Raw genomic sequence first — 23,940 nt, forward strand, 5'->3', positions numbered from 1 at the left:
ATCCCTCGTGTTTTAGTGACCATTGCAAAGAGAAGAGTCACAATAAGTTGGTTTTTCAAGTCAAATCTGTCCCCATAGTGACTCTCTAGCATCCAAAGGAGTGCAGGATTGTAGACATTTCCCTCAAGTGAATATATCTGTTGTGTTTTGAAAAAAAAAATCAGTTCCGTGTTGTTTTTGTGTGACAAGCTAGAGAAAAAAGTCTGGACTTATCTGGACTGAGATGACCTGTTCACACTGTCGGATCAGTTTTCAAAGTCATTGTCTTTGCCAATCTCGTGTCATGACAAGAAAATGCCAAACATTATTTGAGAATGAGTTACGCGGTCGGCCTGAAAGCAGGAAGTCGTATGCAGCCCAAAGCTTTCGTCTGCAAATGGGGCGAATCAGCGGTGGATATCGAAGCTCTAGGTCACATTTAGTCCAGTAGGCTAATTCACCCTGTATATATGTAACTATTACAGGTCAAATATGACCTTTTCTGTGACTGATATTCTATAAATTCCTCATGTTAACACATTTTAAATGGAATACTAGTACCATAGATGCAGTCACAGACGTGACGGCAGATTAAACTTCTGTCTCTACAACTCATAGCCGTCATTGGTAGAGATGAACCACGCGTTTTCAAGGAAATCTTCAGTGACACAGTTGGAAGGCTTTCATCCAACATGGGAAGGCACAATCAGACATTTTAAAAGGTAATCTATTAAGGGAAAGAAACGCACCACGATATAAGTGCAATGATGTCCTGCAGAAAAAGAAAGCTGTTGATTCTTTTCTCAATGGAATAGTTTTAGTCTGAAACGTAAAACAACAGCCATTTAATGGCTGTTTGGCCTTTCTTGAGCTATTAAACTCAATGGCAAGAGTTTATCATTGATTCTTGCAGCTTGGCTTTCATAAAAACAGGCCAGTCAACCTTTGACTTCCTCTTAATTTATAGAAGCTGGTTTTTGTCAGAGATTTTCAGAAACCCTGGCTCAAAAATAGATTTGCCAACCTTCATTTTTCCCCGCACTCAACTTCAGGATCTCCAAAGATGGTTTGATCGGAGCTTGACAATGAACTTGGGCTTGAAACCTTGTGTGTTTGAGTTCATATGGGCTTGAAACCTTGTGTGTTTAAGTTCATAGCTTAGAGCTTTGGGTGGCTCTGATGGTGTTAGCCTTGAATTAGCAGACCTAATTTTAGATAAGACTGCTATTTGAAGACATGAAAGAGGAGATAAGTCCATGAGTTTTTCTTTAAATACCTGAGATGTTTAAGGGCACGGCTTCCTCTCTGCCCCAGAAAGCGATATCGTTCCTAAAATAACTTTTAAAAAGAAAACAATACAAAGAGCTGATGGGAACATTATTCCCAGGAATAATGTTAATCTTGAGAGGTACAAAAATACATTTTCAAAGGATTATTTCTAGTCGTAGCTCTTTCACGACTCACCAGTTGACCATCATAGCCGCATTGTTCCCCGGCATGAAAGGAAGTTCCCCTTGAACGCTGTGAAATATATATCCCTGTGAGAAAAGTAGTAAGATCCACCAGAGGAGCATCTCCCTCCTCGTCCGTTTCCCCCTGGTCCTGTAGGGATCCATGCATCAAGGATAAAGGTGTCCCAGGTCAAAAGCACCTGGCGGAGTCCCAAATGTTTCCCAGAGCAGCAAAAGTCAACTCTATGGGGGTTCGAGCAGGAGGCCTGCAGTCATGTGGGCGTCAGAGGGCCCAGGTGGTGCAGGTGGGGGTGTCCAGTCTGAGGCATCGCAGTGGCCGAGATGCTGATGAGCGGTGCAAATAAAAGAAAAAAGATTAATTCCCCTCTCTTTCACCCTGCTGTCACTTTAACAACCACCTCCTTTTTCCCTCTCATGCCAGCCAGTCCCATCAAGAGCATCTGGTCACTATTCCAGCAACAGCTGCCAAGCCAGACAGGAAGGAGAAAATAAACCAAAAGCGACATGAAAAAGAAAAAATACAGGCAATGTCCAGCCGGCTAGCCCCCCTCCATCCCCCCAGTGGTCAGCGGCAGCGAGCGTCCTCCCTCTCCGTGGCTCAGAGCGTCAACAGTTGGGAGTCATGCCTCATGTGTGTTTCACTGTGTGTATGCAGGCGTCAGCGCCTGGGCTGGCTGGTGACGTGGGGGGCAGGGGGATGGGCGGGGCTTAGGTGAGGATCCCGGGACAGGAAGCCTCATCCCCCCCCTCCTCATTCACTCCCTCTCTTTCTCTTACTGATGGGAGGATGCAGATTGTAACCAGGGATTAGGGAGGTTCAAAAATCGGATTTCGCGTGGAGAAAGCCTTGCGTATGAGTGTGTTTGAGCGTGTGAGTGAGTGTGTGTGTGTGTGTGTGTGTGTGTGTGTGTGTGTGTGTGTGTGTGTGTGTGTGGAGGAGGGGGGCAGAGAGAGAAAGAGAGTGAGAGAGACATTGGATTTTCATAGTTTACCAGCGCCTGCAGTCACAAACTGCTACTGGCGAGAGGATTTTTTTTTTTAAACCTCAAATGCAATCTTAAGTAGTTTTACTGAATATTGTATTTCCTCTCTCTCTCTCTCTTTCTCTCTCTCTATCTCTCTCTCTCTCTCTCTTTCTCTCTCTCTCCCTCTGGATTTATCTCCCACTGCCATCATCCATCATCAGGTCCTAGACATTTGCTACATAATAATAATCTATCAGCGTATCGTCGCGGTAATTAACTCAGTTTGTGCTCATTTTTCACTTTGATGACGGATTTTAAGTCATTTTCATTCGTGTTGTTTCTACGTGCCACACCTCTCTGCCTCTCTGCGGTCTGCAAAGCCCCTTTATGACTTTGTTATTGGAATTAAGGAGAAGGAGACAAAAGGGAGCCGTTGTTGATTGAGTTTGAAGTGATAATTATGCCTATTTTATCCAGTTTGTAAACATCAGAGACTCTGGTGATGCTGTTGAAGTTTTCTGTCTTAAAAACATCTTTTGTGGTTTAAATAGGTCAAATTGTCTTTAAATAAATCATCTGAGTAGAACAACGTGACAAAGTGACCCTGATGTGTTTTCTGCATGATTTGTGCTTTCATTAGGTGACTGTTTATTTGCTCGTCTGACTTGATATCCTTTCTCTCAGGAGAGTACACGGTGATGATGGCCCACTTCTACCTGAAGAGGAAGATTGGATATTTTGTCATCCAGACATACATGCCGTGTTTCATGACCGTAATCCTGTCCCAAGTGTCTTTTTGGCTGAACAGAGAGTCGGTTCCTGCGAGGACCGTCTTCGGTGAGTCAAAGCCGCCTTTTCACTTATTGGTTTTCGCTAACAGGAGTAATTAAAGTGCCCACTTTATGCTGAGCCTTTCCAGCCAGGTTGTGACAACTCAACCTCAACCTGTCACTGCCCTTGTTTGCACCCAGGGGTGACCACGGTGCTGACCATGACCACGCTCAGCATCAGTGCCAGGAACTCGCTCCCCAAAGTGGCCTACGCGACGGCCATGGACTGGTTCATCGCCGTCTGCTACGCTTTCGTCTTTTCTGCACTCATTGAGTTCGCAACGGTGAACTATTTCACCAAGAGGAGCTGGGCCTGGGATGGCAAGAAAGCTCTGGAGGCGCAGCACCCTAAGGTACCATCTGTTTGCAATAAGTCACATTTTCAAAACAAGCCTCAAAATAGTCAATAAATACTCAATACAATGATTTGCAAACCCTTATAGACCCTTATTTTTTATTGTACTTTTTTTTATTGCCTGCATAGATATTAATGGTTAATACCAAGTTGGTAAAAACCTAAGGCATATATATGCATTTTTAATATATAATTTATATATATATATATTTTATGTATATTTATTTTATTAATATATATATAAATAAAAATATATTTTAAAATTTTTTTAAATGTGAAGGGGAGGGGGGGGGGGGGGGGGGGGGGGGTGAGGGGTGAGGGGTGACATCCGCTGCTAGTCTGAAATGAGAAAAACAAGGAAACGCATAACGGGCACACAAGCCTTTGAGATCTGTAAGAGAAAAAACAGACAAACAAACACGAGAACAGAAAGAGACACAAACAGAAACCATTTCAGGTCCCTGAGACTGAATCAAAGCTAGGGTACTGCGATTATCTGTCCCCCAAAGCAGCAGAGTGAGTATGTAGGTGAGTGAGCAGGTGTGCATGTCTGTGTAACTGTGTGTGTGTAAAGTCAAAACAATGCTCTACCTGAACTGCAGTGTTGTGCATGAACGCGTTCAGAAATAATATAAAATGTTGAAAGTGAGTCATTCTACTGTTTTGTGAAAAATATATGAGCTCATTTGGAATTTGATGATAATGACATGAAAAATGTTGGGACGTGGACAACAAGGCTGAAAAAGCTCAATAAGACCCCAGAAAGAACATATTGCAACTAATTAGTTAAATTTGGATGACTGGTGATAAAATGATCATCTATTGGCACTTTTCCACTAGTATCAACTCAGCTTGACTCAACTTGGCCTCGTTTCTTTTCCATTACAATCCAGTACACGGAGCAGAAGTAGTTGGAGCGAAGATGCTGTGAACTTATCACCCTGTCTAGATCCCCTTTTAATTCTCTCCTCAGCCACCAGGTTTATGAACTTTTGCACCTCAGAGTTGGACTGCAGACCTTTGCGCTGCCATTGCTGGTCGAATAAAATGAACAAGAAGCCGCCATCAGAGTCGCTCTTCGACTGATGCCCACATCCTGGACTGGACAACCCCCCGACCAATCATTAGATTTATTTTTAGATTTATTTTATTTGTCCCTTAGGGAGATTTATTTTCACTTTCCGTACATTTAATCAAAACCAACAATAAATACATGACATACATAACAACAAAGACAACAATCGGTGGCATGTAGTGTTGACTTCAGAGACAGCCCGATTCAGCCCGCTTAGAACCTCATATAGTTATTAGGAATATGAGCTTGGAGTTGGACCCAGATGTAGGAGAGCAGGAGGCAGGAGTTCCAAAAAGCAATGATTTAATAGTCAAAACAAAACCAAAGCGCTGCTGAGCAGGATACAAAACCAGAACATGAACGTGAATCAAAAACCTGATTAATACAGCAGATAAAGCAGAGGTTGTCATATCAGAAGAAACTACGTGACTGCTTGTGAATTTGTTAAGAGCTGCTATAAGCTCACATAAATATGTCAGGGGACGGTTGGAGTAGGACCCAGATGCAGGAGACCAGAAGGCAGGAGTTCCCAAAAACAGTGATTTATTAGTCAAAACAAAACCAAAAGCGCTGCTGAACAGGATACAAAAACCAGAACATGAACGTGAATCAAATAAACCTGAACGTGGAAATACGGAGGGAGGAAACCGTACAGACCAGCAGGGAGCAGAGGAAAGACAAGACCAGATATACACAAGGGTTAACGAGACACAGGTGCGGACAATCAGGGCAGATGGGAAACAGGAAAGTCAAACAAGAACTCAAACACAAAGACACGGGCTTCAAAATAAAACAGGAAACTACCAAAACCACAACATATAGAAAAGTATCTACTCGGCACAGTTAGACCCCTTGTGGAAAAGCGCTTAACAAAGTCCAGATGAAGCAAGCCGATCACAGCCGAGTAGGTACTAGTGGAAAAGAGCCATCAGAGAGGCAGAGTCTCTCAGAAGTAAAAAAAAAAAAACGGATGCGGTTGAATAATCTGCAAAAAGATTTTTCAGTCAGTGTGTTTACATGGGAAGTTTAATTCCTCTTTAATTCAGAATTAAAATTAAATCCGATTTAAAATGAGTAAAAATGTTTTAGTAGTAGTAGTAGTAGTAGTAGTAGTAGTAGTAGTGTTTATTTCGAATATGAATCATATAAAAAAAAAGAAAGAAAATAAGACAATCGTCTTAACATGAGACATAACAAAGTACATATTCAAAAGGGAGTGAGAAGAAGTAAAACTTATAAACTCTCACCCCCTCTCCTTAAATATGACTAGCTAACACATGCGAACATAACCTTATGCAAACATAATAAAAAAATAAAAAATGAAAATAAATAAAAATAAAAAAACAAAAACAATCAAAACATTACCATTAACATGGTAAAAAATTACCATGTAAACACCTAATTCCGAATAAAAATGGCCATTCCGAATTAAACTTAATTCCGAAGTAAGTGGCTGGTTTATTCCGATTTTAAATCCGAATAGAATATTTCTGCGATCATGTATACACTCATTCCGCTTTAAATTAATTCCGGTCTTTCTGCGCTGCTCGTTCCCTTGCCCGTCTGACGCATGACGCTTATCAGGGCCGCCGCAAGGGGTGTGCGAACCGTGCGACCGCACAGGGCCTCGCGCCCCAAGGGGCCTCGCGCTATGGCCGTTTTTTTTTTTTTCAAATTTTTGTTTTTTTTTGTTTTTTCCCTTATAAATATCAACAGTCACGTTCCATTACAAACCTAAATGTGTACTAGTATGTGCATATCAATAAATATATGTGCAATGATGCGCGTGTCTGTTGTTCAATACAACTGCGTCAGACCAAGCGCAGACACAAGCTGCTCTGATCCAGACAGGTGGAGTTGGAACAAACTGTCACACAATGTCGAGAGAACGAGACAGATTCAGGAAATTTCCATCAGGGGATGAAAAAAGAAAAAAAACTAAAGAAAATGGAAGAGTTTAATGCCTCTCTGAAAGGCTTGTTTGATAATTTTGTTACAAAAATCCCCGATCCGACCGGGTCTCAAGCAGCCATGGGGCCCCGCATTGAGGCAAGCCAAATGATGATGAGGCAGGGGAAGGTATCCAGTATTTTGCTAATTGGAGAGTTAAAATTGCGCATATAGACACCCGATCCGACCCAAAAAAAAACCCTAAATTTTGAGGGACCCCCCCCCCCGGCCATTTCGCACAGGGCCTCGCAAATCTCCCAGGCGGCTCTGACGCTTATATTCCGCGCTGGGCTTGTTTTCCAAACAAAGTTTCAAGATGGCAGCACACAGTAAACGGTGGTCAAGAGCAGTGACGATTTATTTAATAAATAACTTGGAGAACCTGGAAATAATTAAAAGGACAGATGGCAGGAAACATCAAAATTGTGAGCTTTTCAAAGTTGTAGCGGCTAAGCGGCTAAGTTTGTTTTTCTTCCGGTAGATGTAACTTCCGGTCCGCCCCCCTATCGAATCAGAACCTTCCCAACCCCCAGACCTTAAGTGGAATTTGATAAAGCCCATTAAACGTGTTTTCCATGTAAACCTCAATTTGGAATTACTATTTCCATGTAAACTCGAAGGAAAATAGATTAATTCGGAATTATTTAATTTGCAATAATTAATTCTGAATTAAAAAACATAATGTAATCGTGGCCAGTGTAAAAATGCAAGGAAATGGAGTGTCTCATCATCTACGTAATAATATTATCAAATGATTCAGAGAATCTGGAGAAATCTCTGTGGTGAATGGAAGCAGAAAAACTTCAGGAAATGACTAAGAACACAGTTCACCGTGTCGTCCACAAACGAAGCTCAAAGCTCAGTCATGCAGAGAGGAAGCCACACGTAACATTGATCCTTGAATGTCACCGTCTTCTCATTTAAATACAGACTGAAATGAAAGAGAAAGAAATTCCCATGTCAGATGAATCAAAATTGAAGTTAACTTTGGAACCAGTGGAATCTGCATCCTCCCTACTGAAGAAGAGCAGGATTAGGGATTCACTGTCTCTGATATTGACATTAGCTATCAGGCCTGACGTTGTTTGAGCAGCTGAATTGGGAGGTGGATAATGTGGCAGAACAATAAGACCAATTTATTCACTTCCCTATGTATAATTCATGTGTCGGCAGCATGAGATGTAAGTCCCTTTGGATAAAAGCGCCTGCTATATGACGGTAGTAGTAGTAGTACATGTAGACACATTGGCAAGAAAAAGTATGTGAAAGTATGTGATCTCTTGAAAATAATTTTTTTTCTAATTTTGTAGTGTGCAAAAACATCTGACCTTCATATAAGTAACAACAGCTGATAACCTACAAAAAATTTATCTATGTTATGTATGTTGTATCAAAGCTCAGTGTTTCTGAAGATCAGGTAACATTGTATGAGAACTTATATGAAAAATATGAAATATAAAAAAAAAAAAATCCACGCTGTTAAATGATTTAAATAACAATTCAGTACATGTCAAGCCTGCAGTTTTCCACACGTCAGTGGCATTGGATTGGTATCAGGTGTCCACGGATCTGCGAAGCCGTGATATCGGCACCTGAACCTGGACTGAAATATTAGCATATGTGCATTACTGTGGATGGAACGGCAGTGGGCAGATTAGGAGGGGAAACATCAATGCTCAAAGGTTTATACAGGTTTTAGAGCAAGATGTCCTTCCATCCGGGGAAAGCATTGCTGCTTTCAGCAAGACAATGCTAAACAACATCTTGCATCCACTTCAGAAGCAAGAGAGTCTGGGTGCAGAACCAGGTGTGTTGATGCAAGGCGAAATATCCAAAACATACAGGACTACGGTTCTATAGGACCAGGGTTCCCTACCCCTGGTCTATGACATTTAAGGTCTTTTTTAAATTGATTTAATTAATACAGCAGATAAAGCAGAGGTTGTCATATCAGAAGAAACTAGGTGACTGCTTGTGAATTTGTTAAGAGCTGCTATAAGCTCACATAAATATGTCAGGGGACGGTTGGAGTAGGACCCAGATGCAGGAGACCAGAAGGCAGGAGTTCCCAAAAACAGTGATTTATTAGTCAAAACAAAACCAAAAGCGCTGCTGAACAGGATACAAAAACAAGAGCTTAAAACTAGAATCAATAACTACAAAAACCTGAGCAGAAAACACGGAGGAACAAACAGTACGGACCAGCAGGGAGCAAGGGAAAGACAACACCAGATATACATAAGGGTTAACGAGACACAGGTGCAGACAATCAGGGACGATGGGAACAAGGGAAGTCAAGACATAACTGAAACACAAAGACACGGGTTTCAAAATAAAACAGGATATATATATATATATATATATATATATATATATATATATATATATATATATATATATATATATATATATATATAGTTCGCTGTTGCTGCCATTATTTTTTTCTATTTTTATTTATTTATTTATTTATTTTTTAATATTTATTTAATTTTGTTCTCCCTTAATGTATGATTTTTTTTTGTTTCGTTTTGTTTTGTTGTTTTTTTTCCCCTAGGGTAATTATGGAGAGGGTAGGAATGTGGGTAGAATAGAAATCATGAATATGAAAATGTGAATTGTGAGAATTATTGTGAAATAAAAAGATATTAAAAAAATAGAAAATAAAAAATAAAACAGGAACTGACAAAACCGTGACAAAATATTGCAATCATAATAAATAAAAATGGAACTGTGATAACGGTGGGTATCAATTACTCATTTTGCCAGAACTGTTCCACCTCTGTAAAGCATCTAATCATTCTAGGCGGGATGAAATATAACACACAGAACACACTGGTGGTAGCACAGAAATGATCTATATGTAACTTGAAACTAACACAGTGCTTGGTACCATCTCTCCTACTGTAGAAACGAGACCCCATGGTGCTGTCCAAGAAGCCCAACAACGTCTGCTCGGCGGGCGTCAACTACACCCCCAACCTCACCAAGGACGTGTCCATCTCCACCATCTCCAACATCTCCAACACCACGTCGGTGCAGCTGCGAGCCTCCGAGAGCAAAATGGTGGACCCCAAAAAGACCTACAACAGCGTGAGCAAGATCGACAAGATGTCGCGGATAGTGTTCCCCGTCCTCTTCGGAACCTTCAACCTCGTGTACTGGGCCACATACCTGAACAGAGAACCGGTGGTGAAAGGAGTTGTCGCGTCAACATAATCCCTCTTTTCTTTTTCTGGGACAGTTTGCGTACGAGAGGAAGGACTTTTAAGGCCGCTCGCAGAGAGTGGGCGTACTGAAGGGAAAAAAAGTATTGTAAGGTCTCTGCTTAAAAAAGAAAAAAATGTAAAAACAAATATCTGCGCTTGAAGAACAACAACTATACTCAGCTTTTTAATTCCAGCACTTTGAATGGACGCAAGGCTGCAACAGAATCCCTTTTCCCATTTTTCATGGCCTAAAAACAAAAAGAAAAGAGAGAAAAAAAGCAACATGATGATGAAGAAAACTGCTTCAAAGACCTTTTAGCAGGAGAGAGAGAGGGTGCATTGCTTCTTTCTCTTCTATCTTGCTGCAGTTTGCATGACGTTCTCTTTTACAGGAAACCATGAACTCGTCTTTGTCTGGAATACTGATCATGTATCTGTCGGTCTTTTCTTCAAGCACACAGGCACACTTCATCTTGGTCGGAATTTGAAAAGGTATCTTATTTCGTACAACGTGGAGGAAACATGTTGAGATGAATGCTGAAAATGTATTAATGATTACGTTTTTTGTGCTTTGTTGAGAAAAAAAAAATCACATTTTCTCTTCGAACTGCAATTAGTTCTGATACAGCCTTACTTATGATTAAAAGCCCTCTGCAGATGGTGTCCCAAAAACACTCACAGGAAGAGTCTTGAAGAAAATGATTTATGAAAAAGCATAGAATCCTATCTGAAGATCCTGAATGTTTAAACAAACAAAGTCAAAAGTCAAGATTTGGTGCATTATGAAAAAAAAATTGTAGAAAATCTTCTTTGACCGACTTATGCAGCCTGACTAATGTTGGTACAAATTTAGGATTGGATATACAGTACTGTGTGTGATTTTACAGGATTTTGAACCTGGGTCACTTAGCTGTGAAACTAATATACCCAGTTGAGGGATCGGCACTGGAACTGATGTGTGTCACATACAAATCAGCATTGATGTGGAGAGTGTGGAAAGTGTTGTTCAGTGAAGTGACCAGAGTTTGAAATGCCATTTAGGCAAGTGACCAGCCTGCTAATATGTCTTCTGGCAGAACAGCGCAACAATTCCAGCCCCAGGAATCAGTTTTACAAAGACAATTTGACTAAATACAACAGCTCTAAATAATGGCCAAACTTTAAACTGCCGTCTCCATTGAGCCTTTGCATAAGGCTATGTACACACGTAGCTGGGTATTTTTAAAACCGAATATTTCCCCCCCTCCATTTATAAAATAATTTGTGTCCACATTACATCGTTTAAAAAAAAAAACCTTCCACACATAACCGAAGATCTGCGTTTTCGACCACATTCATAAGCATTCCAAACCTGTAGATCATCTGGTCTTCCAGCCTTGGGGCCGGCCTCCGCGGCGCAGCTTCCCCTGGAGAAGCGTCTCCTTTTCGGTAACGAGTCCGAGTCCCCCTCGTGGCCCACCACGGAGCTGCTGCGTTAAATTGACGCAGCCCTACGCCGTAGGGTACGGCGTAGGGCTGCGCGTCGCCGCGTACCCTACGGCGTAGGCTCTGCGTCGGTGTAACGCAGTAAACGGTGGTCAAGAGCAGAGATCATTTATTTAATAAATAGCTTGGAGAACAGATGGTGGATCATCTGTAGTTCTGGGTCGCACGTTAGACATCAGACTCAGAGCAAATTTGTTGTTGTTTTGGCGCATAATCTGACGTTCGAAAACGCAAAACTCCGGTTGTCCCTGTCTACACGCATGTACATAAACGGAGTTTTCAAAAATCTTCACTTTGCCCAGAGTTTTTTTAAACATTCGTTTATTTGCGTTTTCATGTGGATGACAGGTCCAAACGTAGGAAAATATCTTCGGTTTAGCAGATACCCGGCTACGTGTGGACGGGGTCTAAAACTGTCAGACTTTCTCTTGTGAATTGGACTAACTTGCCTTAAATTCTGGGTAAATTGAGTTTTTGTTCCTCTTTTTTTCAAACTAAAATGATGTTTTACACTGCTTTAAAGTCTTATGATACAATTGTGTTTTAAAGAAAAAAAATGGGAGAAAAAATAAAAGGACACTGTAACTAAGGAAAAAACTTTTTTTTTTGCCTTTTAGTACGGCTCCGCCACAAAACTGTCCTGTCTTCTGTAAAAAAAAACAAAGATGTGAAATGCAAAAAGAAGATATAAGAGAGAAAATTGTTTCAACAAAGTTGGTGATAATGCTTGGTCACAACAATAAATTGCATATCTTTGCAAAATATCAAATTTAACAGTGTTTTCCCAGCTGGCTAGCTTGGAACGTGCTAATGCTAGACACCTTAACTCTCAAACATTTTGTTTTCTTTGTACGCTGCAATTTATTCCATCTCAAAATTGTACATGATGATACTGGAGATTGTACATGATGTAATTCAGTAAAACATTTCACTGATTAGGCGAAACAAAAGCGTATCACTTTAGCTAGCTTGTTAGGTAGCTTGGTCTTTGATAGAATCATGTGTTGGTTTATTATTTTCCTGAATTTCTTCGATACAGTTATTTCTAAAAGCTGTGGAGGTGATCCCTGGATTGTTAGAAAAAGAAAGAAAGACAACTAATCGATAAAACATATTTTCTTCCTGTTAGCAAAAGTTCACCAGAACACTATCCAGTTTTGGGCAATTAAAACTAGATTCTAAAAATCCCCCAAATGGACAGAAACCGCTCATCAAACCTTTTGCAAAGGTCTAATTTACAAAGGGCATATGTTTCCAAATTATCAAATCTAACAGCATGTTTCTTGCTGGTTAGTTTGAAATGTGTTGATGCTAGTCAGTCACCTTAACTCTCAAACATCTGGTTGCAGTTCATTCTTTTTCAATTTATTCTTGACATGATGCCATTTAGTAAAAGGTTTCCCTGAAGAGGGGGGAAAAGTAAAAGAAAAAATAAGCTTGTTAGCTTAGTTGCTAAGAGGTTACTGAAATAAGAGTTTTTACAACTTTCATCCCTGACTGTCTTTCATGCATCGACTTCTGAAAGGCGTGAAAGTGATGTTCAGCTATGCCAGAAAAAGAAAGAAAAGGAAACAGCAAATAGACTAATTGAATATCTTTTCCTGGATAATACCAACACAAAGCTATCTAGATTCAAGTGTTCTCCGTCTTATAAATGCTCACACTGGTAGAAACTTTCTCAGCAACAACATAGCCTGGTTACACCAGTAAGAGGCTTATCTTTCCAAAATATGAAAAATCTAGCAGCATGCCTACCTTAAAATATGCTAGTGCTCATCAGTCGCCTTAACCTTCAAAACACCTTGTGTTCTTTGTACGCTGCAGTTTAATTTATTTTCTAGCAATTTATTCTTGAGGTTGAATGCTCAAAAAGTTTTTAATCGAAGGGAGAAAAATAAAGAAAAAACAATTTATTAATTTTGTTAGCTAGTTAGTACGCACATTAGCTTAGTTGTTAAGAAGTCACCAAAATCTATTTTTAAGATTTTTCCTAACTTTAAACAAACCGTGTGTTCTTTGTTAGTAGTTTATTTGTAAGTGAACAACAGAGTGATTACCAGTTTTGGGCTCTCAGGTTCTGCTGCTACAGTTGGCTTGCTTTTGTGATGTTCCCCATGAGGGAACCCCTTTTCTCAGATTTTTCTGAGTACCACTGAAATCTGTGTTTCTGAATCATCGGGATGGAGAGTCTTTTAATTGCAAAGATTTTGAGAAATTGGGCCAAGTGTCATAAGGGAATCATGTAAATAGCACATCCATTTTCAATTTGTTGCTTTGACATAAAAAACAAAACAAAAGTAACAAAAAATATTGACATTTTTGCATTTTTAAGCCCTTAGAAGAAAAATTTTGACTTTGACTTTATTGGTATGTTCTTGTCTTGGATACACTTTTTTCGTCAACATGTGTGTAGTTGTGTAAGGTGATTCTGTTCTTGTTGCTTGTAGAAGAAAAAGGCCTAAATCGGATTGAACTTGATCTGAGCCGAACGTGACTAGTATTTCTAGTCTAAGTAGTCAGAAGTAGTGAGCAGCCATAGTGTTGAAGCACGGTGGCTACAGATTTCAATAGTACACAGCATGTGAGAGTTGTTGTTTTAATGTGAGACATACTCAGGAACAAATGTTCTCAATAGAGGAGATGCCTCTGGGTCAACGCTTCTTTGATCACAAGGATGCTGGTAGTTCCCCCTCATCTGGAGCGGAGAGCATTGTGCTGAAAAATGTCTGTGTACTATCCAGATACTGACATACAGTACATGGTGAAGACATCAGTATCATGTCATGTATCGGCTTTGATGTGTTGAACTTAAATTGGACCTAAAGCAAATAACTTCAAGCTATCTGTTTAAAATGATTTCCAAAGTGCATTTTTCCTTTTGTCTGTTGATTATATGACACACTGCAGTATTTGATGTTGGACTGACTAATATTGAGCCCTCACTTATAGAAATGGAAATGGAAATGTAATGTGCTGCTACTTGGCACTTAAGGTGACACTTCAGTTTGAGAGCAGCAGAGCAAAAGGAAATCCAATGAAAAGCAGTTGAAAGTCTGTGTTTCCATCTGACAGAATCAACATGGCAGTAGAGTGCAGATAAGCATAAGCATACTGGACATTTTCCCTGGAAACAACGTCCAACCTCTGCCTCTGCTTGCGCTCCACTCTTGGTCACTGAATCGAGTCCTTCTGCACATTTGAGATCATTGTGTTGGAGTTAAATTGTTCCAGCTCTACTTTATCTAATGGAATGTAAATGTAATAAGTACTTTGGTTATTTTGATGAAAGTAGTCTTCATTGATTTCTCTGTGGACAGCAAAGCCAGTCAGGCTGAAACATCTCTATATGCTACAATAATTTTACTTATCCTCTGAATTTAGCACTTTAATGCTCTCCCTGCATGCTTATGTGCTAACAGGGGTTGTTTCTAGCTTCTTGAAGACCCTTGGCAGGATTCTGTTTGGGGGCTGTTATTTTGGAAAACTACATTGCGATGGAGAAATTCAAACCCTTTAGAATAGTCTGTGCCAATTCATCGGCATACAATTTAAGAAGAAAACAGTCGAGCTTTGTGAATCGAAAGTTTAAATGTAGGTAAAGCTAGCATGCTAACATACCTTTAGCTCAAGGGGCTTGGCCACCTGCTCTGGGGGAGCCACCGATCAAGATCGACCTGCAAGGGTCCGCGTCACAGTTACAGTCCAAGCACTTCAGCTGTGGTGTGCATGTTTTTTTCTTCTTTCCTGAGCCACCCAGCTGGGCTGAGGCTATGCTAGCAAGTATAGCCTTGGTAGCATTTTTGAATTAACCGGGATTGGGCGGAGTCAGTCCCTGCCAATATGGTGTCCATCATAGGCCTAAAATACTAGCTTCAAAACTACTATTCTGAATCCATCAGGTGAGGTCCCAGAAGGTTTTGCAACAAGAAAATGTGTTTGATTTTGTTTCAAAATCACAATAATATCATTTGCATTCAGACTTTGGAGAGGCACCTCTGCCAACGATGCTGATGTGTTCCAAACTGTCTTCGCTCCCCGTATTTGTGTACATATGAAAACCCAGTTCCTCGTAGCTAGCCACTGATGGTTGAAGTAGCTGTGAAGGGTTGGGGTGGACTTCTGTCACCTCAAAAATCTGTTTTTCAGATTTCTATTGCAAAATTGCTACTTTAATAAAGTCCGTATTTCTGAATTTCTACTTCTTTTTCTCACCAATTTATGAGATTATATCTCACAAATCCTGAGTTTTCCTCTCAGATTTTACCAACGAGGGTACTGCGCAATTTTTAGTTAATTCTTAAACAAATACGACATTCACAGTGAGGTACCTCAATGTGTTCATGACATGCCTGAGGGCAAAGCTAGCTACAAATTAATGTTATGTAAATTCACCCCAAGTACTGTCTGTTGAGGCAAACCTTGTAGCTTGTGGCCCTCCAAAAGTCTATGGGGGTCCTGTGCCGGTAAATGGAGCTCTGTTGTCTCCATGACAACCTCTCTGTGTGCTTGACTAGTTAATGAAAACATCCTAAAACCCATAGTAATTTCCTTGCAGATCAGAGGATCTCCACGCTGCTAAGACTTGGAAAAGAACCCCACCCCCCATCTACTCGTCCTTCCATCCATCCAATCATCAATCTCTCTATTGCCGGCCAAGAAACGACTGCACAGCCCTCCCTCCGTCCTTCAGCCACTGTGACAGACTCATCTGCCATACATCTGTTAGAAAAGGGATTTAGTTCTGCTTAAGTTGCTTTCACCCGGTCAGGGGGCCCCCTTACAGCAGAGCGCTTTCCTCCAATTTAAGCCCTGACCGGCCCGGCCTGATGACAAACACTTGTTTTTCTCAACATTGCGTCCGGACAGCTGTGGCTGGTGCGTGTTAGGGATGAATTTAGAATTGATTATGTGGACTTTATCCAAAGCTAGCTCATGGGCAGTGAAGCAGGCTGAAGTTTAGATGCGTCAGTCAGGGAATGTAATTCACATCCAGTACTCAGCTTAAAGAGACTTGCAGGGATATGGTGGCAACAGTTGTTCCTCAACTACAAATGCATGGAATTTCTCTTTTTTTGTTTTCCTTTAACATAGGTTGGGAATTTGGGACTTTTGGAGGACTCAGTGAGTTGAGACTTGTGCTTACATTTTTCAAAAACACAGCAAAGCCATTGTAGCTGGTTTTGCACAAATCATTGTTTTATGTATTGTGTTTATTGTGTGTATTATACTTAAAATGATCAATAATGATGCTGTATAATACACTGCATATCCTACAGCACTGCTGTAGCTCAAATGAGGCTTCACTTAAACATGATTAAAGCTGCTCAGACAAGAAGGAAATCACTGGCTCTTGTTAGTGCTATTGATTTGATTCTCTGCTGATGCATATGTCTCGTTACATGCTGTATATCTGTCATTACTCTCTCCCGAGAAAAGCCATTCAGTTTGTTTCTTCTTCTAAACCTTTGATTAGCTTCACCACTGAATTTCATGAACAATAAAGTGTTGCAGCTTGACAAGAATATGATGGATTTTATCACTGCTAAAAGTGGAAACTTTTTGATTTATTGTTAACTGTTGTTGACTTAACATTTCAGATACATTTTCTAAATCTTGGTGGTGGTGATATCATGGTTATAAACCATGCGTTTAATTAGAAAAGTGTACATTTACTGTTCATTTTTTACTTGAACTACTGGATATTTAGTCTATGATAGTTCAGTTACAGGAAGTGCCTATTTGTGTTGTGATGGTTCATTTTTCCTGCATTAAGTGAAAACTAAGAGTTTTAGTAATATTTTATTAACAATAGAACATAGAAAACAAATCAAACATTTAAACTGTGGACATGTTATCTGAAGAAAAAAATGGTAAGTTCAAGTTTGAGTAACGTGTACGTGCATGTAGGTCTATTTTTAACGATCGTAGAAGACCAATTTTTGAGAGAGTTTGAGAATGCTGTCATGTTTCTATCTGATATAGGATTAAAGACCTGGGTCTTCTGTGTCATAATCTTTCATTTTACGATGCACCAAATGTGGAAGACATGAACTCTTCTACTATCAGTGTTGGGGGTAACGCGTTACAAAAGTAACGCAATTACAGTAATGTATTACTATTTGCTGTAACGCAGTAATATAACGCATTACTAATACATTTTCGGTAATATTTTACTCGTTACAATCTAAGTAACGCGCGTTACAACGCATTTTAACCCGTTTAGCTGTTGTTTTTTAAAGAATTCACCAACACCGCGTCCGCGAGACATCCCGACAACAGAAAAAAGCGTTGGGAGCGCGGCGCGGCGGAACGTAGCGCCGCTGGACACTGTGTGTGGGGACTGTTCTGTGAGCAGAGCCGGCAGGGAAAAGTCAACAGTGCGGCGTGTCCGCGTGTAACTTAAATCTACCATGGTCTCAGCGTTAGGGCTCGGCCAAGTGAGGCTTTATTAATATATGGGCTTTATACATTTATTAAATATATATGAGCGCGGAGTCGGCGAGGAGCTGCGCGCGGCCGGGCTCACAGTCAGTCGCGCTGTGAGAGCGGATTTATGGTTCCGCGTTAAATCGACGCAGATCTTTCGCCGTAGGGTACGCAGTAGTTCGCGTAACCCACGGCGTATGGCCTGCGTTGGTGTAACGCGGAACCATAAATCAGCCTTAAACCACACCTGCAGCCCATCAGGAGGAGAGGTTAAAACAGTTGCGAGTTGATTGCTGGTTCGTTTTGTTAACTCTGAGAGCTTTATTGGTTTGTTTGTTAGCTTGCTGGTGTTTTTTTTTTCTCTCTGGGAGTTATTTATGAAGAAGTTCTGAGTTCCGTGTGAGCAGTATTCGAGTTGAGGGGGGATGAGGGGTGATGTGATGGCACCCCCCCTGAAATTAAAACGGTCCAAATCACCCCCCCCCCCGAAATAAAAACGGTCCAAATCATCCCCCCTGAAATAAAAACAGTCCAAATCATCCCCCCCTGAAATAAAAACGGTCCAAATCATCCCCCCTGAAATAAAAACAGTCCAAATCATCCCCCCTGAAATAAAAACAGTCCAAATCATCCCCCCCTGAAATAAAAACGGTCCAAATCATCCCCCCTGAAATAAAAACAGTCCAAATCATCCCCCCTGAAATAAAAACAGTCCAAATCATCCCCCCCTGAAATAAAAACGGTCCAAATCATCCCTGAAATAAAAACGGTCCAAATCATCCCCCCTGAAATAAAAACGGTCCAAATCATCCCCCCTGTAAAACTGCCATCCCCCCTTTCCATTCCTTATGTCATTTCATCAATGAATGTGGTTTTACTGCTATTTCAACATTTATAGTCATCACCAGAAAAATAACACCAGAAAAATAACTTATTTGACAATTTTCACCTGTTTCAAGTAAATTTTCACTTGAAATAAGTAGAAAAATCTCCCAGTGGGACAAGATTTATCTTTTTTTGCTATTTTGTTGAAAGTAACTCAAAAGTAATACACAAGTAGTGTAACGCATTACAATTCAGATATAGTAATATTGTAATGTAACTAATTACTTTCAAATGACAGTAACTAGTAATATATAATGTATTATATTTTGGATGTAACTTGCCCAACACTGTCTACTATGAAGCCATGCTTTTGTAATGGATGCAAAATACGGTTGGAAATATCTTGCTGAAAGATGCAAGGCCTTCCCTGAGAAGATACTGTCTATATGGGAGCAAATGCTACTTTAAAACCTGTAAAAAATTTCAGTATTGATGTTCCCGCTCCAAATGTGCAAACTGCCCGTCCCATTCGGACTATACTATCAGAAATACAGGTTTTTGATGAGTGCCAATGACAAGCCAGGTGGTCCCTCTCCTCTTTAGTCTGGAGGGTGCATTTCCAAGAATAATTTCAAATCGAGTCCTTTTGACCACAGTTTTTTCCTTCTGCCCTTTTCCAGTAAATGCATTTTTGCCCACAGGAGATTAGTTTTCTGGATCTTATTACCTGACTGCTTCATCTTTGGATGGTAGAACCCATCCATCCATCTTCTAGACCCGCTTTATCCTTTGCAGGGTCACGGGGTCTGCTGGAGCCTATCCCACCTCATCACAGGCGAGAGGCAGGGGACAGGTTGCCAGTCCATCGCAGGGCCACATATATACAAACAACCAGACACACTCATACTCACACCTACGGGCAATTAAGAATCACCAATCACCAATTAACCTACTATGCATGTTTTTGGACTTTGGGAGGAAGCCGGAGTACCCGGAGGGATAGTAGAACCATAACCTCCATTTTTGCATTTGGCATGGTGAACATGTTTTTCTCAGGCTGTGAACACCAGAAGCGCTCCTGATACCATCATGATTTCCACTATTATCATGCTTCAGTATAGCTTATACAGAAACCTACCCTGGGAAACACTGATTGGTGCAATCTGATTTTACTATCAGATATTACTACCACCAGAAGGCCAATATCTGTATACTTACCAGAGCAATCTACCTAGATGACGACGAAGCGCCTCCACTCCCACACTAGGGCCTGCACTGTCAATTGCCTCCAGCAATATTGAAGGTTTCCGCAGATGCAAGTTAGTTAGTTAGTTAGTTAGTTTATTATTTGTCAAAACCATGTGTACAGGTTTATACATAGGATTCGAAATTGCAATGCTCCCCAGGCCCACAGTGTATATACATTTGGACAAAACAGTGACAATATAGATATAACACTGACAATATAGACGTACACTGACAGGACACATAACAATATGTCATTGCAGAAAAACCATTAAAACAGATATAAAAACACAGTACAAGTATAAAAGAACAGACTTCTAGGCGGCAGTGCTATTGGTTAAAAAGTTAAAGTGCAGGGTCGAGGGAGGGCAGGGCAGAGAGAGAGTTCAGCATCCTGACAGCTTGGTGGAGAAAGCTGTCTTTCAGTCTGCTAGTTCTGGCCCTAAGGCTTCTCAGTCTTTTTCCGGACGGCAGCAGACTGAAGAGGCCGTTGGATGGGTGGGTGGAGTCTCTAGCAATGCACAGGGCTTTTCGGGTGAGGCGGGTGCTGTAGATATCCTGGAGGGTCGGGAGAGAGACTCCCAGGATCCTCTCAGCTGCTCTCACCACACGTTGTAGCTGTTTGCGGCAGGACACGGTGCAGGTGCCATACCACACAGTGATGCAGCTGGTGAGGATGCTCTCTATGGTGCCTCTATAGAAGGTGCACATGATGGAGGCTGGAGTTCTGGCTCTCTTCAGCTTGCGGAGGAAGTAGAGTCGCTGTTGGGCTTTACTGGCCAGTGCTGCAGTGTTCTTTGGCAAGGCAGACATACTGGTGACAGAGGCCAAACGCTTCGACATAGTGTGCATGCAAGAGACCCACATTGGTGCTACACAACACTGCCCGGCTATCCCTGGAATGAAACTGGTGGCCGAGATCCAACACAGACAGTATGAGTCAGCCCTATTCAGCAGACCAAGCCTCACGATTGAAGAGGTCTGCACCCACAGCAACGAAGGGCAAATGGAAACCATCACAGTTGCCCTGCCAAATGTCTCTGTCACATCAGTGTTTAACCCCCCCCCAAAGTCTGTTCCTCCACTCTGAACTGCCAAACAGATGCAAGAGGAAATACCCCATCAGTATTGGGAACTTCAACGCCCATAGCATGTCGCATGAAGGGCTATGAAGCGAACAATCAAGATGGAGATGAACTAGAAACCTGGCTCAAATCGAAACACTTGACCCTGATTCATGATGCCAAACTGCCAAAATCCTTCCACAGTGCCAGATGTAAACAAAGATATAAGCCGAACCGTGTCTGTGTGAGCAGCGAACTAGCATCCAGAGCTGTGAAAGAGGTTCGGGACCCTATCCCCCCACACACAATACCGGCCAATCACCATGGCGATCCGATCCGTTCTACAAGCAACAACCGTCCCCTTCTGCAGAAGGTTGTTGCTTGTAGCTGGCCTCCGGCAGGAGGGTCCCCCCTTATGATCCAGGTCCTGCTGAAGGTTTCTTCCCTCCTAAAGGGGAGTTTTTCACACACAAGCCCATGACTGGAAGGAGAGAGGAAGGAGAGAGAAATCACCCCAACTGAATGCCTCGCCAGCAGGTACGACCTCCCATGGCCAAGCTGGAAGACCCTCAACAGACTACGAGTGGAGCAGGTGAGATACAAAGCACTCATGAAAGCATGGAGCTGCCATACAGAAGACACATGCAGTTGTGGAGCAGTATTGACAGTATCCCACCTACTGGACTGTTACGAGGTGCCCCAGTGGAACCCACTCATATAGCTGTGACATGGGCCAGATACTGGCTGAACGACATCTGAGATTGCAACCGACTCGAAAAGAGTATAGCTTTTCAGCCTGTCCCAAGCACACAGAGATTCCTTCAAATTCTCAGATTCTCCTGTTATATACTATGATAAGATATCAAAGTTTTGATCATTTTATCTCGGAGAAAATTATTCGTTAATTATTTTACAATTTATAGACACGTGAAAGATTTTGATTCTCTTTATATTTTAATCTCTGTCACTGACCTGCTGTGAATGAACCTAATTCGCTCTTTTTGGTCTCACTTACTTTTACAATGTTTTGGATAATACTAATAGAAAAGTCGGCTAATATTTTTTCATGAAATGGTGAAATGCCTCACATTTAACATTTTATATGTTTTCTACAAAAGTTCGGTTAGCAAAATGGCAAAACCATTGCACTTTGTCTTAATTTACATTATTAAAGGCATCCCAACTGTTTTGGAATTAGGGTTGAACTAGATGTTATGCATACATCGCTGATGACATTTAATGCTAGAAATGGTTTGAGTTAAATGCCAGCCCCAATTATTCCTGTAGGTCAGCACAGGTCTAGAAATGGATCACGTGGTTGCGGCACCACAGTGAGGAGTCTTTGAAACGTTGCTACTTGGCCTTTTCGAGCCACCAGGGGGAGGCAGAGTCTCTGGGCTCCTGCTGCGTTAATCAGGAGCCTGGCAGGTCTGCAGGATGGACGCTCGGTTGCCCAAACTGAGAACTGGGAATTCAAAAATAAGAGGAGAGCAAAGAAACGGTTGTGCACTGTCTAAAAATAAATTCCAATTCAATTAAACTAGCTAAAATTATTTCATTTATTTATTTATTTGTCATATTTGAAAGACTTAGGGTGCACAATACAGTTTAGAGACGGTCCACTTCTCTCAGCCCTGCCAGGGTCATCCTGAGAATGAGAATCGACAAAAAAGTGGAAGAAAATCGATATTATTTGAAAACAATAGCAAATGTGCTTCTTTTGACTGCAACCCAAAATATAGCACAGAGGAGTCATCGAGAGTCGGAGGACTCCAAGAATAAGGGAAACTTTTTGGCCATATTAGACGAAATAGCGAAGCATGACCAATTTATTGAAAAAAGGCTGGATGCATGTGGGAACGCAAAGTACACAAGTCACCAAATCCAAAACGAGATTCTGCAGGGCTTAGCTGAGATGGTACAGATTGAAATCATAAAAGAAGTGAAAGAATTTTTTTTTTTTTTTTTTTTTTTTTTTTTTACATTTTGTACAGTGCGAATAAACTTCAATTTATATATACACAAATCTCATCTCTTGTGCTTAATAGGCACATTTCAACATTTAGAGACTCCGATTGCAATCAGAATCAGAATAGCCGTATTGGTCAAGTTTGAACATTGCCCGACAAGGAATTTGACTCCGGTTATTTCACTTACTGTACCCAGATTTAAAAAGTAGCAAACAGTAATAAACAAATGTACAGTAAATAAAAAAATGTGGCACTTATTAACATATATACAAGTAAAAAAGTGAAAGGTGCAGCATTACTGAGGTAGACATGGTGACAGCTCTTAATAACATGATTATTGGGAGGTGCGTTGTTATAGCATATTGCAATTGATTGTTCGAGAAACTAATTCATTGTCATAGTGTGTGGACCCCCTGAAATAGCCTTGGCCCCCCCTCTGCCAGGATGTTTTTGGAAAGATCTATGCATGCAGAAATATTTACATATGCACGAGTTGAGATTAATAATTCTCATGACGTCGCTTCCAAGCAGAAAAAGGGGGATCTGAGTGTGTGTTTATCAGTTGTGATCCTAGTTGTGTGTGTGCATGAGTCACGGCAGATGCTTCCCTCCTAAAGGTCCACCACCCTCACCAGTAGCAGACAAGCGTCACCCGACCAGTCTGCATAGTCTGCAGCCCACACAGGCTTTTACAGACATGGGGGGGGCTGGATCCTCACACTCCCCCCTCTCTTCTCACCTCATCCACCGGACCCATCACCCTGATTGATCATCGGGGGGAGTCTTTCCCGGAGGAAGTCCTCCAGAGTGGAGTGGGGGGTGCAGGGGGGGGGTAGGGGGGGGCAGACCGGTGTTGTGTGGTCGCACATGAAGCGTGCTGGAAAGCTGCGTGGGCGGATGAGGAAGTTCAGCTCCGGGATTGATGGGTAACACACCTACTGGTCCTGGCAGCAGACTGGATCGCAGCAGCAGCGCGCTTTCTCTCCGTCCAGCAGTTCCCGTGGCCAGAGCAGATCCACGTATTATGGGAAAATGACAATCAAGTTTGTGGCAGCAGCCTTCTTCACACTTATGGTCGCTCAAGGTGCTCGGT

At 41.4% G+C, this 23,940-nt stretch overlaps 3 protein-coding genes across 5 annotated transcripts in view; 2 read left to right on the top strand and 1 right to left on the bottom strand.

The window, feature by feature from the left end:
* The window catches only part of LOC133425349 (gamma-aminobutyric acid receptor subunit beta-3-like), a 93,637-nt gene extending 91,556 nt beyond the window's left edge, over window positions 1-2,081 (bottom strand). For 2 of the 3 annotated variants that reach the window (XM_061716158.1, XM_061716157.1), the window contains exon 1: window positions 1,444-2,081. In XM_061716158.1, the coding sequence (XP_061572142.1) occupies window positions 1,444-1,595 (152 nt within the window). In that variant the 5' untranslated portion in view covers window positions 1,596-2,081. Of the gene's footprint in view, window positions 1-1,255; window positions 1,318-1,443 lie in introns of all 3 variants that reach the window. The other variant, XM_061716161.1, reaches the window with a different exon arrangement.
* LOC133425350 (gamma-aminobutyric acid receptor subunit alpha-5-like) overlaps window positions 1-11,439 on the top strand; it is a 33,970-nt gene extending 22,531 nt beyond the window's left edge. The window contains exons 8-10 of the mRNA XM_061716162.1: window positions 3,101-3,253; window positions 3,388-3,599; window positions 9,534-11,439. Of these exons, the coding sequence (XP_061572146.1) occupies window positions 3,101-3,253; window positions 3,388-3,599; window positions 9,534-9,842 (674 nt within the window). The 3' untranslated portion in view covers window positions 9,843-11,439. The remainder of the gene's footprint in view (window positions 1-3,100; window positions 3,254-3,387; window positions 3,600-9,533) is intronic.
* Window positions 11,440-23,746: 12,307 nt separating this feature from the next.
* Window positions 23,747-23,940, top strand: part of LOC133425314 (gamma-aminobutyric acid receptor subunit gamma-3-like) — a 193,193-nt gene continuing 192,999 nt past the window's right edge. Inside the window, exon 1 of the mRNA XM_061716099.1 lies at window positions 23,747-23,938. Within this exon, the coding sequence (XP_061572083.1) occupies window positions 23,880-23,938 (59 nt within the window). The 5' untranslated portion in view covers window positions 23,747-23,879. The remainder of the gene's footprint in view (window positions 23,939-23,940) is intronic.

Source organism: Cololabis saira, chromosome 24 (assembly GCF_033807715.1).
Source record: "Cololabis saira isolate AMF1-May2022 chromosome 24, fColSai1.1, whole genome shotgun sequence".
Lineage (NCBI taxonomy): Eukaryota > Metazoa > Chordata > Actinopteri > Beloniformes > Belonidae > Cololabis > Cololabis saira.